This window comes from Panthera onca, chromosome D1 (genome assembly GCF_046562875.1).
Source record: "Panthera onca isolate mPanOnc1 chromosome D1, mPanOnc1 haplotype 2, whole genome shotgun sequence".
Classification (NCBI taxonomy): domain Eukaryota; kingdom Metazoa; phylum Chordata; class Mammalia; order Carnivora; family Felidae; genus Panthera; species Panthera onca.
In genome coordinates, this window is record NC_138348.1 from 6,907,337 (window position 1) to 6,930,013 (window position 22,677).

At 57.6% G+C, this 22,677-nt stretch overlaps 1 protein-coding gene across 3 annotated transcripts; it reads right to left on the minus strand.

Moving 5' to 3' along the window:
* Positions 1 to 1,014: 1,014 nt before the first annotated feature.
* Positions 1,015 to 22,669, minus strand: FRMD8 (FERM domain containing 8). 3 transcript variants are annotated; one of them, XM_060607219.3, is made up of 11 exons: positions 22,503 to 22,669; positions 22,131 to 22,215; positions 20,709 to 20,876; positions 16,676 to 16,777; positions 16,262 to 16,320; positions 15,964 to 16,130; positions 13,722 to 13,946; positions 11,505 to 11,628; positions 10,418 to 10,561; positions 6,318 to 6,522; positions 1,015 to 2,846 (listed from the first exon to the last, which is right to left on the minus strand). In XM_060607219.3, exons 2-11 carry the CDS (start codon positions 22,213 to 22,215, stop codon positions 2,728 to 2,730), a joined length of 1,398 nt encoding a protein of 465 aa, XP_060463202.3. In that variant the 5' UTR covers positions 22,503 to 22,669; the 3' UTR covers positions 1,015 to 2,727. The 3 variants fall into 3 exon arrangements, 2 of the variants coding, with proteins under 2 accessions (XP_060463202.3, XP_060463201.3); XR_009602475.2 differs by lacking the exon at positions 1,015 to 2,846 and adding an exon at positions 6,733 to 6,930 and having other exon boundaries at positions 6,414 to 6,522; positions 22,503 to 22,612; XM_060607218.3 differs by lacking the exon at positions 20,709 to 20,876 and having other exon boundaries at positions 22,503 to 22,612.
* Positions 22,670 to 22,677: the final 8 nt, after the last annotated feature.

The window sequence follows — 22,677 nt, forward strand, 5'->3', positions numbered from 1 at the left end:
GGCTGACGGGCCCGGGAAAGAGGAAGGGGCTCCAGGCGGGCCAGGCTCCAGGCCGTTGGTACCCCCTCGCCCACCAGAGTGGGGGTGTCCGCGCTGTCGGCAGGCCCTGGCCTCTCGGGTGGATCCTGTTCTCCCTGCCGGTGTCCAGACATGTGACTTGTAGAGACGAAAATAGCTAACACCCATCAAGTGCCTAGTCATCGCCAGACCCTCAGGCACCCCAACAACCCTCTGAGACGGGTACTATTATGATGGCCTTCTTAAAGGGCAGGGAGTGGAGGCTCCCGGAAGTGCCCACAATCGTGCATCGTGCTGCCCTTGCCAGATGGCGGACCTCACGGAGGAAGGCGGGATAGGGGAGGGGCCCTAGTCCCAGGACCTCACTGCCACAGAGACACGTGACTTGCTCCTTCTGGCTCCCAACCCGCTCAGATGTGAACTCCAAACCCCACACGGTGCTCACCCTCCGGGGCCAAAGCCCGTGGGCGCCCACGACAGGATCTATGGCAAACAAACCACTTCCTGGCGAGGCCTGGGGCACGAGGCATCCTCGGGGTGGGCACAAAAATCACCCCAAAAACCTCCTGGGTTCTCTGGCCTCTCGGCTAGGCACTGGTGTCCAGACCGTGCCCTCAGCCCCAACCCCGAGGTGTGAAGAGGAGCGGGAGGGCAGGGGTCTGACAGGCCATGGCAGTATGGCTTAGGCCATGAGGGACAGGGGACAAAGGCCTGCTCACCATCGGTGCTTCGTTCCCCTGCCTCCCTGCAGACCTACCCCCTTGGCTCCCACCATGAACCACCAAACCCCTCCTGGACCTTCTTACCCTGGGAGTCCCTGGCCAGCCACCGACACTGGAAAACCTCACTCTGGGTTCTCCATCGAATTCCACTCTGCAGCCCAGAGAGCTGCATACCTTGACACGTATTTAATAAAAAGCAAACATGCAGCCTATAATCAACTCACAGGCTGTACTTAACACACTCCTGTTGTTTCATAACGTGAACCACCCAGAGTTTGCTGGAAATTCATTTATTATTAATAAGTCACATGATACAAAAGAATGAGAATATTCAAAGGGCACTTGGTGAAATACTGCTTTGTCCCAAAGGCCAGGCAGAAAAGGTCACGTCACAAGGGATGCTCAGAGAACAGCAGAGAGGCCGAACAGTAAAAACAAGTAATGGGTCCACACCCGCCCCTCGCAGCCAGACCAGCAGATAAACATTCACCTGGGTCAAAACAGCGAGTGGGAAGAGATAACCAGATGGCTGCGTGCCGGGCTGCCGGGCAGCCACTCAGGTCCAGTGATTCCAGGAGGGGAGATAAGATGTTCTCTGGCTGGGACATTCCAGAAGGCTCGGATACCTATTTATTATAACAAGCGACACAAGTCCCTACTGCCGGAGGCAAGCCCCCCTCAGAACATCTGGAGTGTGCAAAAGTCATCAAAAGGAAGAGGAAGTGAGTGGGCTCCACCCCTGGAGCCAAGTTCACGTTTCCTCTGCCCAGGCTCTCCAGGGGAGGGGAGAACAAGGCCGAGCCCAGTGCTCCGCTGGGCCTGCCTCTTCCCCACGGAAAGTCCCAGCAAGCGCCGTGAGAGCCATGGAGCCACCACGGAGGAGCCGAGGGGCTGGGAAGGCCCTCTGCTAGCCTGGCTCCTCTGGGAGAAGACAGGAACGTGAGGCAGGGGAAAAGCCACACCCAGTGCCGCATCCAGCCTCCCTACAATGTCCCTGCAAAGATGAGACCAGCTCGCACGGGACATCCTCGCGCACAGGCCACCCCAAAGGGTCACGCGGATGGACGCCGTGGCGCCGTCTTGAAGGAAAGCCAGTAGCTCTGAGGTTGGCGGGAGCGTTCTCTCAAGTTGCCCCCAGAGGTCACAGGCTTCGCAGAACTAAAGCAGATGAAAAAGGAGCAAAACCAAACCCTGAAGCCCAGGGTGGTTGGGAGCCTGTCCAAGTGTGAAGTGTGGGTCTGGCGGCGTGTTGGTCCATAGGACGGCCACCTCCCGGCACAGCGTTGTCACCAAAGGCTGGCAAAAAGGCATTTTCCTTCCGGTCAGAGGGTGTCCTGGCACAAGGGGCCTGAGTGAGGGGCACAGAATGCCCCCTGAGCCAGGCCCTGCCTGGCTCCCTCTAGTTTCATCCGGCAAGGGAGGGTATGGGTGAGGGGCCTGGCCTTCTCTGTTCCTCCTGTGGTTCAATGCACGAGGGCCCCTTCCCGCCCAAAGAGCCATGCCCAGACTGGCAGCAGGTTGCGGGGCGGGGGGGGTGCGGCAGAAGGAATGCAGGGATGTGGTCACCAAAGTCCAGGGAAGAGACCAAAGACACACACTGGATCTACAGGTCCCGAACCCTATTCATCGGCCACCTGCCATCAGAGCCGCCACTGAGGACTTCAGAGCAGGGGACACTGTCCATCTCGAGAGGGGCACGAAGACAAGTCCCTGGCTGGGGGGAGGCGGCCAGAGCCTCCTCAGATGCTCCTGAGACGGAAGTGGGGCCGAGTCCAGGGGAAGTCCAAAAAAGACCCTGCAGGAGCCCCCGGCCAGCTCCGCGCAGCCCGCGTCCCATCCCAGGCACAGAAGCCACTTCCTCCCGCTCGAGGTGGCCCTCTTGCCCGACGCCAGAGCCGCAGCCTGGTCCCGCCCCTCGGGGAGAAGGGCCCTCGGCCAGGCCCCAGGGGGCCTCCGGGTGCCACCCCCCCGCCTGGTGCCGCTGCCCTCAGCCCTGCTCCAGGCTGTCAGCGGGCTGCACCACGGTGTAGCTCCCCTGGCCCACGGACAGCTGCCGGCTGAAGAAGGACGTGGTGCGCTTCGGTTTCACCCGCTTGATCTGCTGACCTATCAAGGAACAAGAGGACCGCGCTGAGGGAGGGCTCCCCGGGGTGGGCTGGTCCGCGCCCCCCGGGAGCCTGGATTCCGGCTCCAGGGCCTGGCTCCTTCCAGAGCCGGTGCAGACCCAGTCCCCCTCACCGCATCCACCAACTGTCTGAGCCTCAGTCCCGGACCCCAGCTCTTCTGCCCACGATGGGGAGGGCGGGGAGTGCGGCCAGCCTTGCAAATCGGAGGCCGTTTCGGGTTTTCATTTGATGCTGGGCCAGCTGTGCTGTCTGAGGAGCTTTTGTTAAACCCAGTTCAAGAACAGACCAAAGAGGGGCCCCTGGGTGGCTCAGTCGGTTAACGTCCGACCTCAGCTTGGGTTGATCTCACAGTTCGTGAGTTCGAGCCCCGCATCAGGCTCTCTGCTGTCAGTGCGGACCCTGCTTCGGATCCTCTGAACCCCTCTCTGCCACTCCCCTGCTTGCGCTCTTGCTCTCTCTCTCTCTCTCTCTCTCAAAAATAAACAAAAGAACAGACCAAAGAAACAAAACACCTACAACACAGACAATTGGTTCGAGGTGAACCTCGATAAGACAGAAAGAATTCTTACAAGTTAGAATTTCAGGCCAGGTGACCAAGGTCAACACCAACTGTCACAAGTCATGTTGATAATGCACCTTTGATGTGATGTGATAAAAAGGGCACTTTTTACCTCTGTGATCTCCCTCCCCAGCCCACAGCTCCTGCCTAATCACAAGGAAAACATCAGGCAAATTCCAATAACACGGCATCCTACAATATCCCCACAGAGTCGTCCTCAAAACTGTCAACGTCATCAAAAACAAGGGAAATCTGAGAAGCTACCACAGCCCAGAGGTGCCTACAGAGACACGAAGCTAAGTGTAGTGTAGTGTCTTGGATGGGATCCTGCCACCTTGAAAAGGGACACTAGGTTAGAATGAAGGACTTTAGGGGCGCCTGGGTGGCTCAGTCGGTTGAGCGTCCGACTTCAGCTCAGGTCATGATCTCACATTTGTGAGTTCGAGCCCCACATCAGGCTCTGTGCTGACAGCTCAGAGCCTGGAGCCTGTTTCAGATTCTGTGTCTCCCTCTCTCTCTGTCCCTCCCCCGTTCATGTTCTGTCTCTTTCTCTCTCTCTCTGTCAAAAATAAATAAACATTAAAAAAAAAAAGAAAGGTTTTAATAATAATACTGTGTCAGTATTGGCTTGTTAATTATTAACAAACATACCACATTAACATACGATGCTAACTAAAAAAAAAATCAAGCAACGAAAGAAAAATAGACAACAAAAATGAACAATAATCCAAGCACATAAAAACGGTCCAACTTCACCGATATTCAAATACCAACCCAAAAAGGTCTCTTTCGGTGTGACAGGGGGTGGAGGCCCGTGCGCGCTGTCTACTGGGAGGGGCGCAAGCGGGCACGCGGTCTGATACCGCAACGCCGTCTCTAGGAATTTGTCCCAAGGAATCGGTTTGGATTCTAAGCAAGGATTTAGCCACAGCTACATTGTTTGTAGTGGCTCACAACTGGAGATAACGGTCATGTCCCACACCAGGGAGCTGGGTGACAGTGCCTGCTGGCCATTCCAAGGAAGACTACAATGGGGGAAACAGTTACATTATTGAAAAATTATTTTGCTGTTTCTGATTATAAAAGATGACGTGCTTGGGGCACCCGGGTGGCTCATCAGTTAAGTGTCCAACTTCGGCTCAGGTCATGATCTCACCATTTGTGAGTTCGAGCCCCGCGTCGGGTTCTGTGCTGACAGCTCGGAGCCTAGAGCCTGCTTTGGATTCTGCCTCTCCCTCTCTCTTTGCCCCTCCCCCGCTCATTCTCTGTTTCTCTCAAAAAAAAAAAAAATATACAAATTAAAAAAAAATGACATGCTTCGCGTAAAAAATGTAGGGGTGCCTGGGTGGCTCAGTCAATCAAGCATCTGACTCTTGGTTTTGGCTCAGGTCACCATCTCACAGTTTGTGAGTTCAAGCCCCGCATTGGGCTCTGCACTGACAGTACAGAGCCTGCTTGGGATTCTCTCTCTCTCCCTTTCTCTCTGCCCCTCCTGTGCTTGCTCTGTCTCTCAAAAATAAATAAACTTCAAAAAAGTTTTTAAAAAATGATGTGCCTGGGGCGCCTGGGTGGCTCAGTCGGTTGAGCGTCCGACTTCGGCTCAGGTCATGATCTCGCGATCCGTGAGTTCGAGCCCCGCGTCGGGCTCTGTGCTGACAGCTCAGAGCCTGGAGCCTGTTTCAAATTCTGTGCCTCCCTCTTCCTCTAACCCTCCCCTGTTCATGCTCTCTTTCTCTCTCTGTCTCAAAAATAAATAAATGTTAAAAAAAAAAATTTAAAAAAAAAATAAAAAATAAAAAAATAAAAAATGATGTGCCTGTCATAAAATATGTAAATACTGCAAAGACTCACAAAGAAAAAGCAAAAGTTACAACAATTCACCACCAGGGCTGGCACATCCCCCTCCTCCTGCACACGGATGCAGTCTTACGTGGGGCTCTCCTATTACCTGATTTTTATTACTTGGTCTTATTTTGTGAACATCTTGCCATTTATTAAAATTTTTTTAACGTTTAATTTTTGAGAGAGAGAGAGAGAGAGGCAGAATGTGAGCAGGGGAGGGGCAGAGAAGGAGAGAGGGAGACACAAATCGAAGCAGGCTCCAGGCTCTGAGCTGTCAGCACAGAGCCTGATGTGGGGCTCAAACCCACAAGTCGTAAGATCGTGACCTGAGCTGAAGTCGGATGCTCAACTGACTGAGCCACCCAGGCGCCCCGACATCTTGCCATTTAAACGTAGATCTTTGTTATTGCGTTTAAAATCTTCTTATTTTGGAATAAAACCAGATTTATCGAGAAGTTGCAAAGATAATCATACAAAGAGTTCCCATTTGCCCTCATCTGGCTTCTCCTGAGGCTGGCGTCCTCCGTCGCCGTCTCACATTTGCCAAAACTAAAACATAAACCCCAGTACGATATGATGAACTGAACGACATACTTCGGGACTTCCCCAGTTTCCTTATAAACATCCTCTGTCTGCTCCAGGGCCCGGACTGGGACATCACCCTGCACTCAGCCCTCTTTTTTACCAGCTGCCCTGATTCTACTGGATGTGGCCCCCTTGTTTCTGTCCCCACACCGAACTAACCGACATCGGTCACTTCTAGTTTGTCACATCTGGACACTGCTGCAGGGAACATCTGTGGACGCAACAGTGACAGGGCCAGAAAAGGACTCTCCTGCCAGGGCCCCAGAGGCCCCCATTCCCAATCACAGAGCTCACAAGATGCGACCCTCACCCAGCTTCACTCCTTCTCCCGTTTAGGTCCCTGGCAACTGGACCCTACCTCGCTGTCCCCGGGGCTCCCCGGGGCTCCCCGTGGCGCGCATATGTGCATGTGCACGCGCGTGTCGTGTGTGTGTGTGCACGTCGTGTACGCGTGCGCATGCTCACCTTCCTCCACGTAGTCGATGGTGGAGAGATGCTGGAGGCGGCTGCACACCACGCTGCCCTGCCTCTGCAGCTGCGGGCGCTGAGCAGAAGATGGCAGGGAGCTGGCGGCCGAGGGCGGGCCGGACACAGTCTCCTGGGGGGCAGCGAGCTCTGAAGTCTGGTTCAGCTCAATGCAGTACTCGATGAGGCCGCTCATCAGCTCAGCCTGGGGGGGAGAAAGGGGCCACCCTGAGGCCTGGGCGGTGAGCCGTGGCCCAGGACACGGCCTTCCCACACTCTGCAGGGCGAGACGGATAAGGTGGACGGGCCCCTGCCTTCTGCTGGGGGAGGCCGATGCGGAAACAAACACCATTTACATAATAAAGGAAGGGGGGGTCAGGTGCTCTGTGGGCAGAGGGACAGGGGAGGCATCCACCTGGGGTGACTTCGGAGGTCAGTCCTGGAGGATGAGTAGGGGTCCCTGTCTCAGGTCTGGGAGGTGGGCTGGGCGAGAAAGAGCATTCTAGGCAGGAAGGCCGAGTGCCATGGGTGGCAGCAGTCAGGCCAGATGGGAAAGAAACTCAGCTGCGCGGAGACGATAAGGAAGGCAGGAAGAGGGCTCAGGCAGGGCGTCCTGGGTGGAAGGAACAGAGGGAGTTGTCGGAGAGAAGAACCTGCAGGCCCATGAGGAAGGCGGCGGTGGTCAGGTCACAGGGCTGAGGGTGGGGGACGCCCTCTGAGCACGTTCTTCAAAGGCGACACCTTCTCAACCAATTTTAAATATAACACACGTTGACATAAAAGGTGAAGAGACCAGGTGTCAGTGAGCACAGAACAGACACCATGTGATGGGGACGCCAGGGGTCTGATGGGTCCATAGACAGCCAGCCGTCAGCAGGTGCAGTCCCTCGGTTAGACAACACCCTCACCGAGTGCCTGCCCCGTGCGAGGTCTACTATAGGCAGTGGGACACAGCAGGGACCGAGGAGGACCGAATGCCTGCCTCATGCTCCCAAGAAGAGCACCCACAAGGGGTTGGGGGTCAGGGGCCAAGGGGATGGCCCCTCGCTGACAGAACAGCGGCCTGGCACCTGTGCCCGCACGGTGCAGCCAGAGGCCTCCCCGGAGCAACACACCCCGCCCTGGGGAGGGGGGCAGGGCAGGAACCGCTGCCTGGGCTCAGAAGGAAAAGCCGGCATCCATTCTCCACGCCTGCCTCCTTTTCTCATGCAAAGATTGGCTGGTGAGTGGGAGGGCAGCCAGTGGGGATAGAGGACACGGGGCTGTAAGCACAACAGGGAAGCCCTCAAAGTTCCCTGGAACAGAACCTCAATCACAGCGTGATGCTTCTGAGGTCCAGGGAGCCTGCCATTAAAACAACCCCACATCTGACCAAATTAATATCCATTCAGGATAAAGCCTGACCAGTAACAGAAGGGACTATTAGCCTTCCTCGACCTAATAGCCTTCCTCGACCAGATGGGGGTGTCTGTGAAAAACCTGCAGCTAACACCATACGTATTTCGAGCAAGACCAAACATACTCCCGCCCAAGGTCAGGAGCAAGCCAGGATGTCTGCTCACACCTACTCAACACTGTACTGGAAGTCCAGGAGTGGAATCAGTCAAGACAAACAGAGGCACGCACACTGGAGGGTCAGAATACAACCGCCCCTATTATACATGACATGACTGTCTACAGAGGAAACCCCAAAGAATCTGCAACAAAACTATTAAAACCAGCGAGTGAATTTAACAAAGTCGCAGGATATATGAGTGTGTAGATAACACAATCAATTGTATTTCTTTTTTTTTTTTTTTTTCTTTTAGAGAAAGAGTGAGCACAGGAAAGGGGCAGAGGGAGAGAGAGAGGATCTTAAGCAGGCTCTAAGCTCAGCAGCGCCCGATGTGGGGCTCGATTCCACAACCCTGGGATCATGACCTAAACTGAAATCAAGGGTCAGACAGATGCTCAACCTAGGTACCCAGGTGCCTCCAAATCAACTTCTACATACCACAATGAACCGAAAATTGATATTTAAAGAGGGGATGTTTGCCTCTCCCTTTTTCTTCTTCCTGTTGTGGAGCATGTAGATGTGATAGCTGGAGTTGAAGCAGTCATCCTGGACCATGAGGTAAATTTAAGAGAAGAGAATATGCGTGGTGGAGAAAGAAAGTTAAAGGACTCTGAGTTCACAATAACAGATCTGGACTGCCTACCTATAATGTTACGTGAGAGAAGAAGAAATTTTTTTATGTTCCAAAAAAACAAATAAATAAAAATAAATAAAAAAGTACCATCTAGGGTAGCACCAAGGAAAGAAAGAAAGAAAGAGAAAGAAAGAAAAAAAAAAAAAAGACAACCTTAAGGATAAATATAATAAAAGATGTACAATATCTCTATGCTGACAACTATAAAATATTAGTGAAAAGAAATCAAAGCCAAATAAAGGGAGATGTAGAAATTATTGGCCTGGAAGATTTAGGATGTTAATTCTCTCCAAAATTAATCTACACATTCAATGGAATCTTAATCTAAATCTCAGAAGACTTTTTTGGGGGGAGGAAGGGAAACAATCAACAAGCTTTTCCTGAAATTTATACGGAAATGCAAAGGAACTGGGATAGTCAAAAACAATTTTGGAAAAGAACAAAGTCCTAGAAATCATACTACCCGATTTCAAGTTTACTATTAAGTTTCAGTCATCAGTATGGTGGGATTATTAGTGAAAGACAAACACATAAATCAAGGGCACAGAACAGACAATCCAGAAATAGACCCACACACACTTGGCCAACTGAATTTCAACAGAGACACAGGGCAATTCAATGAAGACAGGGTAGTCTTTTCAACAGATAATGCTGGAACAAAAAGAAAAAAAAAAGAGAGAGAGAGAGAGAATGTTGACCTATACATCACACTTCATGTAAAAAATTAACTTGAAATGGAGGGACAGGGAGCGGCAGGCACACATCTGCGTGACGGCTGTGGACGGCTTGGCAGTGTCTCCTCAAGTGAGCGTGTGCTGACCTGGGGGCCCAGCCATCCCACTCCCAGGGGGACGCCCACGTATGCGCACAAAGCACACGCACGACAGTGATCACGACAGCGTTGCTGGCAACAGTCCCAAACGGGAAATCCAAGTGTCCATCAGCAATGGGTGGGAAAGTCAAGGCTGGGGAACGTGGACGATGGGACATCGGAGAGCCTCTCCAAAAGATCAAGCCACTGCCACCTGCAGGGAGGACAGAGCTCACAAACACACCACTGAGCAGAAGAAACCAGACAGAAGAGAACAAACTGAGGGAGCCTGTGCCAGAAGGTTCAAAAACAGGCAGAAAGACTCGAGGGTGAAACAAGTCAGGATGGGGGGCGCCCTTGCTGGGAGGAGGCTCGAGGGTTCTCCTGGGGTCCTGGTTCTTTTTCGCAATCTGAAAGGTGTTATGTGGGTTTATTTTCAGAAAACCCGTTGAGCCATACACTTAGGATTTGGTAACTTTTCTCTACAGATGATACAATAACACATTTACTTTGAAAAGGGGTCTAGCCTAGTGATGTAAAAATGACAGAATCATCAGCAGAAGTGGGGACAGTCGTGTATGCAAAGCCGCGAGAGGGAAGACTTTGTGATGCTATAGGCCAGGGGGTCAGAGGAGCCACTGCAGGGGACAGGAGTGGCCAAGAGTTCACAGTCAAGCTGAGCCGGGGACGGAGGACAGCCATCTGTGTACTGGGTGTGGCAAGGCAGAGGCCACTGGGCTCGCAGCAGGGAGGTGCAGGGATGAGGGCCGTGTGCACAGAGTGAAACAAAGGTGCCGAGGGGCCTTCGCCCCGCCACGCCCACTTCTCCTCTGAGAGCACCCAACTCCCAGGGGGCCTCGAGGACTGGAGCCAGTGCCGGCTGGTCACACAGCCACAAGCCCAGCGTGGCATCTGCAAACCGGGCCTCTGACTCGCAAGAGTGGCTCTGGCTCAGCTGACGTCAGCTCCCCTGGTCCCCAGGCGCTCGGCAGCCCTCTCGCCTCCTTGTCAGCCAGCCCGGAGCCTCCAGTAGCCTGGGACCCCTTGAGCCCAGGCTACCCCACCCCGACCTCGCCCCCCGTGCAGGCAATGCCCACTACCTGCTTGGAGTAGATCTTGAGCAGCCTGTTGACCGGGGTGCCCTCGTTGTCCCCATCGAACTCTAGCCACAGGACAGACTCCTCCTCCTCGGGAGAGGTGTGGTCCCACGACAGCTCCTGGAAACGCAGGCCCAGCAGGACGTGCTGGCCAGCGGGAGACACAGAGCTTGGATTCTCGGAGCCGAGTCCATTCCCCCACCCCAGCCTGCTCACGTGACACCAGGAGGGGATGCCTGGCCAGGCTATTTATCCCCAAGGCTGAGTCTAAATTCCTGTATGAGTTTCTCGGAGGAGTCCCCACTTTCATCAAACCCTCAAAGGGGGTTGTGGTCTGGGGAGGCTGAGAGCCCCTGACCCATGGCACTACTCACCAGCCGGTCAAGCCCCTGACAGTTGGGGCAGTCAGGTGGGGGAAGGGGTGGGGGGTAGGGGGGATTTTCCATGAGATCAGCTGGGTAGCGTCTCAGCAGGCCGAGCTGGGCTCTGGGCCCAGCATACTTGGGCACAGGTGCCCAGGAGGGGCTGGGGTCCCTCTCTGGGGGTAAGTCACCCAAAACTTTTCTGCTGGCTTAGGAGAGACTCTGGCCCAAGTGCAGAGAAACTGCCCCACAGGGCAGGATGCCGACACCACCATCTACGCAGGGAACCAACCGACAGCCTATGCCAAATACAGGGGAAGAAGCCCGACTCTGGCAGCCGGAGAGGGCTTCTAGTCATGAGGCTTTTCTGGAAAACCAATAGCTAGTCTCCAGCCATTGGTCCGGCAGAGTGGCCAGGCCAGGCCAGACCCCCTCCACCCAGAGGCTTTAATCCCAGCCTCAGCCTCCCCTTTCCCTAGCTGCCCTCCTGCCTAGCGTGCTGACAGAAAAGCTGACCTAGAGCAGACCCCAAGGAAGCTCCCAGGGTGACACTGGAAGCCCCAGGGACCGTCCGAGGGGGAGGGAAGCCACACAGGCCATCCAGTCTGCCTCCGGGCCAACCACCAGCCCGCGAGAAGCAGGAAGGCCTGCGTGAGCACCCCGTGCCCTCTCCAGTGAGGCTCCCTGCTCCCCCAACCCAGGTCCCACCCTGGAGGAGCTGGAGGTACCTTCTCCCTGCTGTCGATGACATGCACGCCCTCCAGACTGATGGCCACCACCACCGGCTTTCGCCCGCCCCGGTGCAAAAAGCCCTGGGCCGGCTTGTCAACCTCACCATGGAAGAAGGCACACCTGGGAAGGGGAACTGCCATTAGCCAGTCACCTCCCGCACCAGGAACAGACCGTCCGGGGTCACCCTCCTCAATGCTCTGGCCAGGCCCTGCCCTGGGCATATGAGAAGTTTAAGCCATTTTGGTGACCGACGGTTAAATGGAAACCTGCCCCTGGGGAGGGAGAAACAGAGAGGGGGTGGGAGGGAGGCTTCCTGGGGGTGGTGGCATCTGCACTGGCCATGCAGGACAGGAGGGCTTGAACAGGCAGGGGGAGGAGAGGAGCGTCACAGAGAAGGGCAGGCACCTCAGACGGAGAGAAGAGTGTGAACCTGGGGGTGGGACAGAGGAGGCTACGTCTGGGGAACCGCCAGGAGGGGATGGGGCTGAGGCTGCTGGCAGCTGCCAGGCCGTATCAGGTTGGGAGAACTCCGCTGCCCACGGTCTGTCAGGCCAAGACCCTTCAGCAGCAGTGGGGTCAAGTTGCACCTGCTCGGGGCCGTGAGGGGACAGGGGCCACTCAGGGAGGCTTCAGGGCTTGACACGGGGAAGGGGAAAAGGTATAGTGGCCTTGGCACACCAACTCACTGAGCCGCCACCCTCTCCCCCTGCCCCGCCACGTCCTTCCCTCTCCTACGTCTGTCTGGCCTGCCGCCCCCTCGCACCAGGCGAAGCCAGAGCCCTTGCTGAGTCCCACTCTCTGTGACAGCCTGCACCCTCGCTCCGGGACTGGCCTGGAGACAAGCACGTGCTCCTCTGGGTCCTGAGAGCAGCCTTGCTCCTGTCCCTGCTCCTGGAAGACTTCTACAGGTTCAGCGGATGGCTGGGACTCCTACCTCACGGAGGACACGGAAGCAACCAGAAGCAGCCACTTGGCTACCCTCATCTCAGTTTCTCACCCTCTGTCGGATCAGCCTGATCTGTACACACACATTCGCTCACCATAAAAATTAAAAGCCTCTGCCCCCACATCCGCCCATAAAGGCTGCATCTCTGGACTCCACTGCATAGCACCGACCCCTGAAGGGGCCAGCCATACCTGCCGTCTCCTGTCTCTTCTCACCCCCCTCCACCCGCTGCCACCCCCACGATGCTGAAACCAAGGTCAACCATCAACCACCCAGGGCACGTTGAATTCGACCCGGAAGCGGTAGCGTGCGACGCTTGGTCACTTCCTCCTCCCTGACACTTCCCACTGCCCGCCTCGCCGTCCCGGGGCCTCCTTGCGCCTGTCCACTCGCACCTCCTTGGCCATGTCTTCAGGCTCCAGGTTTCAAACCGCCCAGATGCTGATGCTCACCAATGACTACCCGACTCTAGACTCAGAAACCTAACTGCCCGCCCGGAATCGCCAGCTGGGTATCTAGCGAGGATCTAGATTTGGGGTCCAAATCCAAACCCCCAAACCTTCCCCAACCCGCTCCGTGGCACGGTCCCATCTCGGCTGATGACACCATCGTTCATGTGCTCGTGCCAGATACCTGGAGTTCTGCCTCCTCGCCTTCATCCGTCCCACTGTCCGTCTGTCTAGCAAATCCTGTCGACCGTACCCTCAAACACCCCGGCATCTGACCGCGTCTCACCTCCTGCGTTATTACCACCCGGCCTGAACCGTATCTCCCCTTCGGGGCACGGCCACACTGTCCTCGCCGGTCACCCGGCTGCCGCTCGTGCCACCTGAGGTCTCTACTTCTGCTGCTGTCTGACTTCCCACCGGAAAGGCGGCCTCACCAGGCAGGGCCCGCGTCTCTCTGCTCACCAAGGGATCGCCAGCGCCTCGATCGCTGGCACGCAGCAGGTACCCGAGAGCCACCGACCACTGTTGGTGGCGTGAGAGAACCGGCCACTCGCAAGGTCCGCGGGCCCAGCGGCCAGGTGACCGTGGCGGGTGGAAGGAGGGTCGCCGCCCGGCCTGGGACAGGTGCAAGGGGAGGACAGGGGTCCGGCTCGGTCCCCGTGGGGCCCGAGACACGCCCCACGTGAGGACAGAGTTCGGCGGGCGCAGAGGTGGGCACCCTGGCAGGCCGTGCAGACTGTTGGGCTGTCAGGGGAGGGGACAGCAGAGGCCCCGTGGCCGTGGCTGCCCGTGACGATGACAGCCAGGGGGTCGCTCACCCGTAAAAGGGCAGCTCGTGGCTCTTGAGGAGGTAGGCACGGTAGTGGGTGCTGAGGGAGGCCCCGCGCCCGCTGTCACCGCCGGCCGCTTCCTTCACCTTGCAGTAGGCGTTCAGCAGGCCCTGCTCCCCCGGCCCCGCCTTGGCCCCGCGGCCCCGGAGGGCAGCAAAGAGCCCGTGGCCCCGCTTGCAGAGGTGGGCGGGGAGGAAGGAGTCCAGCTTCTCCCTGCGGAGGAAGGAAGTGGGGGGCTCAGTGGGAGGCGGGGCTCCGGGGCGGGGGCCTGGCCAGAGGGGCCGAGGTCCTCGGGGTGCAGCGCGCTCACGGGCAGGGGCAGGCGAGGCCCCGGACGAGGACCGCCAGAGAGCCCACTGCCGCGAGCCCCGCGGCAAGCCTGGCTGGTGACAGGCCTGGAGGACAGGCTGGGACACCAAAGGGGGAGCCGAGACCAGGCCCGCCGCACAGCCAGCCTGTGGCTAGAGGGTTTCGGCACAGCGTCTGTGTCACCGAGTCAGGAAGGTTTGGATTTCCGAGCTAGTGGAACTCTTACAACCAAAAACCAGGACACCCGGTGACCTACATATACCTTTCCACGGATTTTCTGCCAAAGAGGGACATAAAAAAAAAAAAAAAAAAAATCAACCCACAATCCGTCAACACAGGTTCGACAAGAAAAGCTCGCAACCATAAAGAACCTCGGCATAGCCGCACTGTTCCCGCGTCAGGCAGCGCTCTGACCGTGCGGGCTGCGTGCCAGCTGCTCCCAGCTGGGGGCAGCCGGAGGTGTGTCCTCGGGCAGCGAGGACCTTCTCAGAGGCCCAGCTTCCCCAGGGATAAAACGAGGACACCAACCGCTGGTTGCATGGAAGGGCGCCAGCAGGTGCCTGGCACCTAAAAAGTACCGCTGAGGTTGCCATTTTCACCACAGAAGGGAGGGGTCTCTCCTGGGGCTTCTGGACGACCAAACACCCCCCGCCACCCCCCGCCAGCGGGAAGGCTGAGGTGAGGAAGGAGCTCGCGCCGGCCTGGTGGCCAACGGCGGGGCAGTGTGAGAAGGGGTGTCCAGGGGGCCGTCGCCCTTCTCGGGGCTGCTGTGGGCACTTTCGTTGCTCGTGCTCCCGTATCCCATCTTCCAGCGACAACTCTCGCCTGTCATCTGGAAATCCCGCCTCCCCCACACCCGTCCGTGGGGCCTGGGCAGGCTCAGGGCGGGCCCATCAGCGCTCTGGCCACCGTGTCTCCTTTGGTCGGACCTGAGGCTCAGCCAAGGGAAGGGGACGTCAGAGTGAGTCTGAGGGCTCTTGTGGGTCAGGGAAGAGGCCTCTCCCAATACACAACTGGCCTGCCTGAGTGTGAGCTGGCCCAGAGGACACGGGGCCGGGCCAGGAGAACGAGGACAGGCGTCTGGGGATCTAACCGGAGCCTCTGCACCTCTGGATCCATCCAGAGCTGACAAAGTCCCTCAAGTACAAACACTTTGGGTTGCGTAAAGCAGCAGACACTCCCGAGGGGCAGGATCCCTACGGCCACCAGCTCCAGCCAGCTCCGTGGGGAGCCCTCCGGCTCGACTGAGCCAGGTGGTAAGTGTGGGGCCCCAGCTCTTAGTCACCTGGCACAGGGCCCTGTCTCTGCACATCCTCTCCCCCAACACGCCGCCCACTACAGTGCTGGGGTGGGAGGAGTCTGGGGTCTAGGAGCAGGCTGTGCCGAAAGTTCATCTCCACTGCAATTACCTCTAAACCTCAGGACCATTGTCCGTGGAGGTCAGAGTCCGGCCTGGTGTGCTTCTGGGGCACACTCACTCTCACAGCAGAGAGCACTGCTTCTCGGGAGGGGGTGGGAAGCCCAGAGCCCGCAGGCTGGAGTGCCCGGGGAACGGGATCTCATCCCTGGAGTGCGGAACTAAGCTGGACGGTCACCGGTGACGGGGGTCAGTCCCCGGAAGAACCAGCTCACCTCCTTCCTGACCTCAAATGGAGGCTCCACCCTCATGCACGCCTGGGGGCTCCTCTCACAGGTGTCACTTCACCCAAAGCTCCCACTTCTCAGGCCCTTCAGCCCAGAGCAGACGAGGAAAAGGAGGCTCAGAGAGGTGGGGTGAGTTGCCCAAGGTCACACAGCGTCGGGGCCAGCCCCAGGGGGCCTACGCCTCCCGACTCCAGATCTTGTCAGGTCACCCGCAAGCAGGGCTCCAGGACGACCCTCCCCACCCCGTGCCCCCGCCCCAGGTCCCACGGGCCCTCACCTCACGGCACAGGCAGTGGGCTGGCCAGGCTGGTAGGGCCCGAGCTGCACGCGGCACACCAGGGCGCCCAGGGTCTCGCAGTCCTCCACGTCACATGGGTACCGTGCGGCCAGCACGTTGCCTTTGGCCTCCTCATAGAGCAGCCGCAGGACCTCCTCGTCGTGGATCTGTGGGCCGGTGCGGGACGGAGGGGCTGCTCAGCTGGGGCGGCACACCAGTGTCCAGGGGTCTGCGGACAAGGGGAGGCCGGACACAGGGCCCCAGGGACGGGGGCACCGCCTGGCGCTCACCGCCTCACCTGGAGCTCCCGCCGCTTTGGGAAAAACACGTTCCTTCGGAACTGCAGGGAAGGCTCATCTGGGGAGAGAGGCTGGGGTCACCGCTCGGCTCCCCGGCTCGGTCCGGCCCGGCCCTCTCCCGACAGGCCTAGTGCCCCCCTCACCCACCACGACTGACAAAGCCGGAGGGCTGTCCAGAGGCTGGGAGGCTGGCTTGTCTCAATGCGCTTGCTGACCCCCGGGGCCACCCCCCTCCTGGGTTCCCCTCAAGGATCCTGCAAACGCTGGTTAGTGAGGCCCAAAGGCCCAAGGGGCTGCCCTCCCTGGCCCCCGGCACAGTCTGCCCCCCACCCCTCCACACCAAGGATCTTCCCCTGGAAGGAGTGGCCGAAGGTGCCTGGGAGAGATGCGGGCCAGCGGGCAGCGGCACTGACCCATGGCCACATCGTCATCGGGGGCGTCGGTAAAACGCAGCAGCAGTTCTGGCCACTGGCGGCCCAGCTTGTAGGGCTGGTGCTTGGGCTTCAGCTGCACCTCTGCGGGATGAGAGGGGAAGCGGCCGTGAGTGTGGCCTCTGACCAGTACGACTGTCACCCGCGAACGAAGGTGACGACGATGGCCTTCGTGGCCGGTATTAACTGAGCAGGTACAAGCACCCCGAACCATTTCGAGTGGTTTACGTGCATCTGCTCTGTAAGAACGCTATGCTCGTTTCACTCAGGCAGAGAAATGAGGCACAGAGAGGTTAAGTCACTTGTCCGAAGTCACACAACAGGTGAGAGAGGGTCAGGCTCTAGGCAGCACCAGCCTCTGACTGTTCCCTCCAGCACGAGAGGCGGTGGCCGACAGAAAGCGCCAGAGATGGTGGTCCAGAAGAACCCAGCACTGCCATTAGGAAGCAGAGCCCAAAGCTGATAACTGGGACCCACAGACCCAAGCGGCTGCCCTCTCTTGCCCCTGGCGGAGCCTGGGCTTCCTCCTCTCCAGGCCTCACCTCCAGCATCCTCCCCAGGAACTCTGGCTGACCTTTATTCCATGCCATCCAGCTTGCCCACCTCATTTCCTCCTCACTCCTTCTCCCGCTCGGCTCCTGCCATACCGGCCTTCTTCAATAGCTTGAATCTCCCCAGCATGTCGGTGCCTCAGGGCCTTTGTACGCGCTGTTCCTCCAGCCTCAGGCATCCCCCCGCACCGCCCCCCACATGACTGGCTGGCTTGGGTCTCAGTTCAAGCGTGTCCTTCCCCAGACCCTTCACTGAGGCAGCTCCCCTCATCAACTTCCTCCATGCCAACTACACCCTCATGTGGTTGCCTTTACGGCGTTTACCGCTATCTGATGTCACCTCCCTGCCTATGCTCCACTAGCTGCTGAGTCCTCGGGTCACCTGGGCAAGAGCGGCTCTATCCCATTCACTGCTTTACCGCTGGCCCACCGCAGGCCCTCACAAGGGTGGACAGAATGGCCAAGTGCATCTCTCGTGGCCCCTTGACTCTGGGCAGCCAGCTGGCCCCAGGGCTTGACACCCCAGGCCAGGAATGAGAAAGCACTTTCACCTTACGCGTCAGTGACCACAGCCTTTGAGAAGTCAGAGGCCACTTCCAAGCCATCAGATGAATGAGGATGGCTGCTGGAGGTAGGGGAGTGGGGAAGTGGCAATATCCGTGCCATCAACTAGCTACTCCTGCCTTCTGACCCTGCTTCTGACCCCTATCTCCTCCCTCATCCCCCACCAGGGGGCTGGGCGCCTTATCCTGCCAGCATGAAGCCAAGGGTCTTTATCTCTGTTCTTTGGGCTTCCATCTGATCCTCGATCTTTTTTTTTTTTTTTTTTTTTTTTTGGGAGAGAGAGGGCGCAAGTAAGCAAGGGGCAGAGAGGGGAGAGAGAGAAAAGCTGGGTTCGCCCAAAGCAGGGCTCGTATTCTCCCGAAGTGGGGCTCGAGCTCACCCGGAGTGGGACTTAAACTCACGAACTGTGAGATCACGACCTGAGCCAAAGTCAGTTGCTTAACCAACTGAGCCACCCAGGCGCCCCCATCTGGTCCCTGATCTTAACACAAAACAGTAGCCAAATCCCCCCAAACTGGTCTCCCTCCTGCTTGCAGCGTCTCCCATCCACCCCTGCATTCAGCTTCCTCACACCCCTTTCTCCTCCAATGTTTCTCAGATACTCAGATTTCCCAGTGGTTCCTTGTCCCTCATTTCCAACCTAGATCCTTGCCCACACCCATCTGCCACCGCCTCTGCCACACCCAGTGGCAGCGCCCTCTCCCCTCCAAGAAAGGCTCCATCTTCAACCCTACCCACCTGGCCACTCAGCCTCCACATGCTTTCCACCGGGATGCTCAGAGGATGCCAGAGCCAGAGGGTACAGAGACCATCCACTGAACAGGTGGGAAACTGAAGTCCAAAGAAAGACAGTGCCTGCCCAAGGCCACCAAGAGTTAGTGGCAACCAGGACCACAGCTCCTGCACCACACTTCAGACTGCGAGTTCCCCCAGGGCAGGGACACCTTTGGGCCTGCTTCCCACTGTGTCCCCGGCATTTAGATCACTGGCCGCCACAGGGGTGCTGGGAGGTGGCTCTGGACCTACCTGTGAGGTGACCAAGGTAACTGGCTAGCTGGGACCTCTGGACACACTGAGAGGGAGAGTGGACCAGGGGCAATGGTGCCCTTCCTTCTGTCTACAGCCCAGCCCTGATCTCGAGCTCCAGCAGCTCAGGGGACTCCCGTGATCAGAGCAGGACTACGCTGACCCTGCGGTCCCACACACTTTCAGACAGGACCTTCCTGTCTGGAGGCTTTCACTCGAATGAGACTGATGGTCCCTGGAGCCTGTTCCATGCAGAGTGACAAGGGCACTGAGAAGGACAAACATTCCCCAAACATCCAGCTTGAGGGGTGGCTCCAGCCCACAGCACCCCTCCCCCCTTACAGCCCTGGGGCATTTGTCATAGCTTAACCCACTCTGGGGTTGGGGGGCAGCCAAGGGTTCCCAGGGGCCTGAGTCAAAGAAGAAATGGCCTTTCAGCCTTCCCGAACCCAGCCAGGGAACCAAGTGGGCACTGACTTCATGCTGGGGCCTCTAGCCACCCTCCTCCTGGACAGGGTGGTGCCCCAGGGTGACCCGGGCCGGCCACACAGGCAGCCCATTCATGTTCTTGCGAGGGGGGGGACAGGAATGTGAAGAGGAGGGAGTGGGGGCGGAGGAAGTAGGAGGAGCTGCCCAGCTGCAGGGACAGACAGAGCCTGAGGCGGGGCAGGGGCCAGCCGAAACCCTTGAAACAGACACCGCCAGCTTCCCAAAGATACAAACCAAGGGGCTCGCAGTTTCCACCCACACCCGGAGGGTGGAAAAGGGGGCAGCTGAGCTGGATGGGGAATGGGTGGAGGAGACCTGCCAGCAGGAAGAGGGTGGGCGAGAGTAGCAGCTGGACAGGAAGCTCCAACGGGGCAGGGTGGGGGGTTGGACACAGGACATGGACAGGATGGAGATACACAGGATGGGCACTCCGTCTCCCACTGGTCACTAGAGATTCTCCCTCTGGGGCAGAGGCACAAATCCCACTGGCCTGACAAAGAGGTAACCACTAGGGGCCCTGGGGGACACATCACCCCCTTCTTGCCCCTGTTCCTCTACAAGAAAGGAGAATATTTAAGCTCAGCAGACATGCCTGGCCCTGGCACCTGTTGGGGCACCCTCTCCTTTGGCCTTCTTCCTGTGCGAGCCAGCAGGCCAGGGACCCTATTCAGAGGCCTCAGGGACACCCCCACCCCCCACCCTGCCCCCAGGCCTGAGGATGTGGAGAGCTACCGCCTCCCCACCTTGGGATCTCAGCCTGAAAGGACAGGACACAGGTGGTCATGGACCAGAAACCAAGCAGGGCTGGACACCCCGTGCAGAAAAGTCAAGTTCCCACTCGTCCTGTCCACCCCACCCTCGGGGGTGGCTGCTTCCTTGGCCCACCTTCCTCCCTGCCCCAACGAGGAGGTTGCAGTTCAGAGGCTGGCTGAGGGGGCCCTGTCCAGGCTTCCATTCTGATCTGGGTCCTACCAGTCACTGAACCCACCACTCCAAACCTCACCTTCTTCATCTGTAAGACAGGGCTGGGCCATTAGGGTGAGGAGAGATTCTGCTCAAGAAATGCCAGCTCAGGTTGTGGCATGGACCACATGCTCAGTGAATGCAGATCCCTTCCATCCCTGTCCCCCAGTCCTGATCCTCTTCATGCCCCAGATCCAGCACCAGCGAGGCTGAGGGGCAGGCTTGACCCCTCCTCTGCCACCAGCAGAGAGAGAGTGGGGGCAGAGGATCCAGGTGTCCTAAAAGCGGTGGACAGCTCCAGGACATACAGAAGTCCCACTTTCTCCTGATGTCTGTGGCCAGAGGTTCCGGAAGCTGTCCCCTCCCTACCGGTCATTGCCCTGCCAACCCTCCGGCCTGGGCTTCTGACTGCCAAGCCTTACCCAGCAGAGGGGAGACAAGCCAGAGTGCAAAGACATCCAGGGCGATGTCTGGGAGCTGTAGGACCTCACGGACAGCCCGGTGGAGCTCGTGGGCATTAAGTGAGGGCAGGTTCTCCACGGCCAGGGGCACCACTGTGTCATCCGCCAGGTACACCAGCACGTCAGCTGCTGCAACAACAGAAACTGGGCAGGGTCAGCCGGGCCTGCTACGTAGGCAGAGGCATGCTGACCAGGAACCCTCTACCCCCCTCCACCGGGGCAAGAGCCCCTCTCCCCTGCTGCCCCAATCCCTTAGAATGCCTCTATACTCTAGAGGCAGAGCCCCAGCATCTTCAAGAGACCCTGTGACAAGTGCTGTTAAGGCTTATCTGAGACCCTCAAACCACCCAGAAACACAGCAACTCTGGCCCAGCCCTAACTCCCCACCCTATCTCCCTAGGCTTCTTCCTTAATGGAGAACATTCCACAGGTGAGAACTGAGGCAGAGACAGGCCAAACCCGTCCTGAGATTATAGGAGTTAGTGTATCAGGCTTCGAGGCAGGAGAGTTGGCAACTGGCTATTATCCTCAGGCAAGTAGCTGTCTCTCTCTGGCCCCAGCTAAGATAGAACAGGGGATTCCTAAGGCCACCCCAGGGTAAAGCAAGTTCCAGGGTTCAAGCTCCATAGGATTCTCCAAGCCTCAGGACTCAATACCATGGCCTTCCAGGACAGTCTAACTAGGCCAGGAGAAATATAACCTAAAAAGTTGAGTGTTCACTTGTGTCGGCTTTGTAGGATTCTTATTTGGAGCCTGGTGCCGAAGGGAGACCCTCACTCAAAGACAAGCTGTGAATCCAATGGGGTAAAGCCTATGAAAGGCAGAGGTATAGTTTATCATCAACACACATGAACGTGCGTTTTGGATCTCCAGTCTGTTCTGCCTGTAACAGCTACTTTCTTGCCAGACCATAAAATAATTTCCAGGAGGCTGTGATTCAGACTCACTTTTCAGGTAGGGAAAACAGAGTCGATGCAGGTTCCAGTACCCACTGACTTAACCTCTCTAGGGCCCAATTTCCTTCCTTATAAAATGAAGATAATGATGCCTGCTTTCACCCTGCTGTTTGTGAGAAAGAAATCAAAGAAAGTCAAGGTGGCACTTTCATTCATGAGGTTTCATTTCAATTTCACAGCTATGTAAGATATGCTCATTTTACAAATGAAGAAAGGGAAGTTCAAGAACAGTACCCAGCTTGGCCAACAGCCTAGTGACAGAGCCCACGTCCTCTGTCTTTTGTCACTTTTCACACCGCCACAGACCTTATTTGTTAATTACTATATAAGATTCTCTTTAATGAAAGAGATGACAAGCCAGGGCCACTTCCCCAGGGCTGAGACACAAACTGGGTATGGAGATTAGGTGATGGGGACAGGGACCCACCTCGGGCTCCCACGGAGGACACGCTGCTTCGATGGGACCGCTCAGCGGGGCCCGGTTGCCCAGCATTGCCTTCTGTCCCGTCCATCTACACAAGGAAAGAGAAAGAACGGCCACTGGGGGGAGGGAGTGTCCAGGGATGAGGGGACTGGGGAAACTCAAACTCTCACTGAGGAAGGCTGGAGTCCCGGGCTGCTCTGCGAAAGTGAACAGCGTTGGCTGGGGGCACCGGTGTGCACACCAGCGGGTCTTCAGCCAACTCAAGCTCGAGGCTGGTGGTCAGGTGCGGGGTCGACTCGCCGGGATGCCCCGGGCAGGGCACGGCGCCTTCCCATCCGCGGTGAGGACCCGCGCAGGGCGTCGCCGCGCTCTCACCTCGCAGGGAGTCAGTGCCCGCCGCTTCAGCCCAGGGTCCTGGTCTAACTCCGACCCCTCCGGTCCGACTCCAGCTCCGAAACCGGGTAAGACTCTGGCACCCGCTCGGGGTCCGGCTACCGGGGCGAGGACGCGGAAGCTGGGGCGGAGGAAGCGCGACGCGCACGACCCCGCC

What these genes read in the sequence shown, in the direction of transcription:
- FRMD8 (XM_060607219.3), bottom strand. Translation starts at nt 22,215, where the DNA reads ATGGACGGGACAGAAGGCAATGCTGGGCAACCGGGCCCCGCTGAGCGG. An exon ending in TCATCGACAGCAGGGAGAAG is followed by an intron (nt 10,562 to 11,504) that starts GTACCTCCAGCT and finishes CCCGCTGGCCAG; the next exon opens with CACGTCCTGCTGGGCCTGCG. An exon ending in CATCGACTACGTGGAGGAAG is followed by an intron (nt 2,847 to 6,317) that starts GTGAGCATGCGC and finishes GTTCCTTGATAG; the next exon opens with GTCAGCAGATCAAGCGGGTG.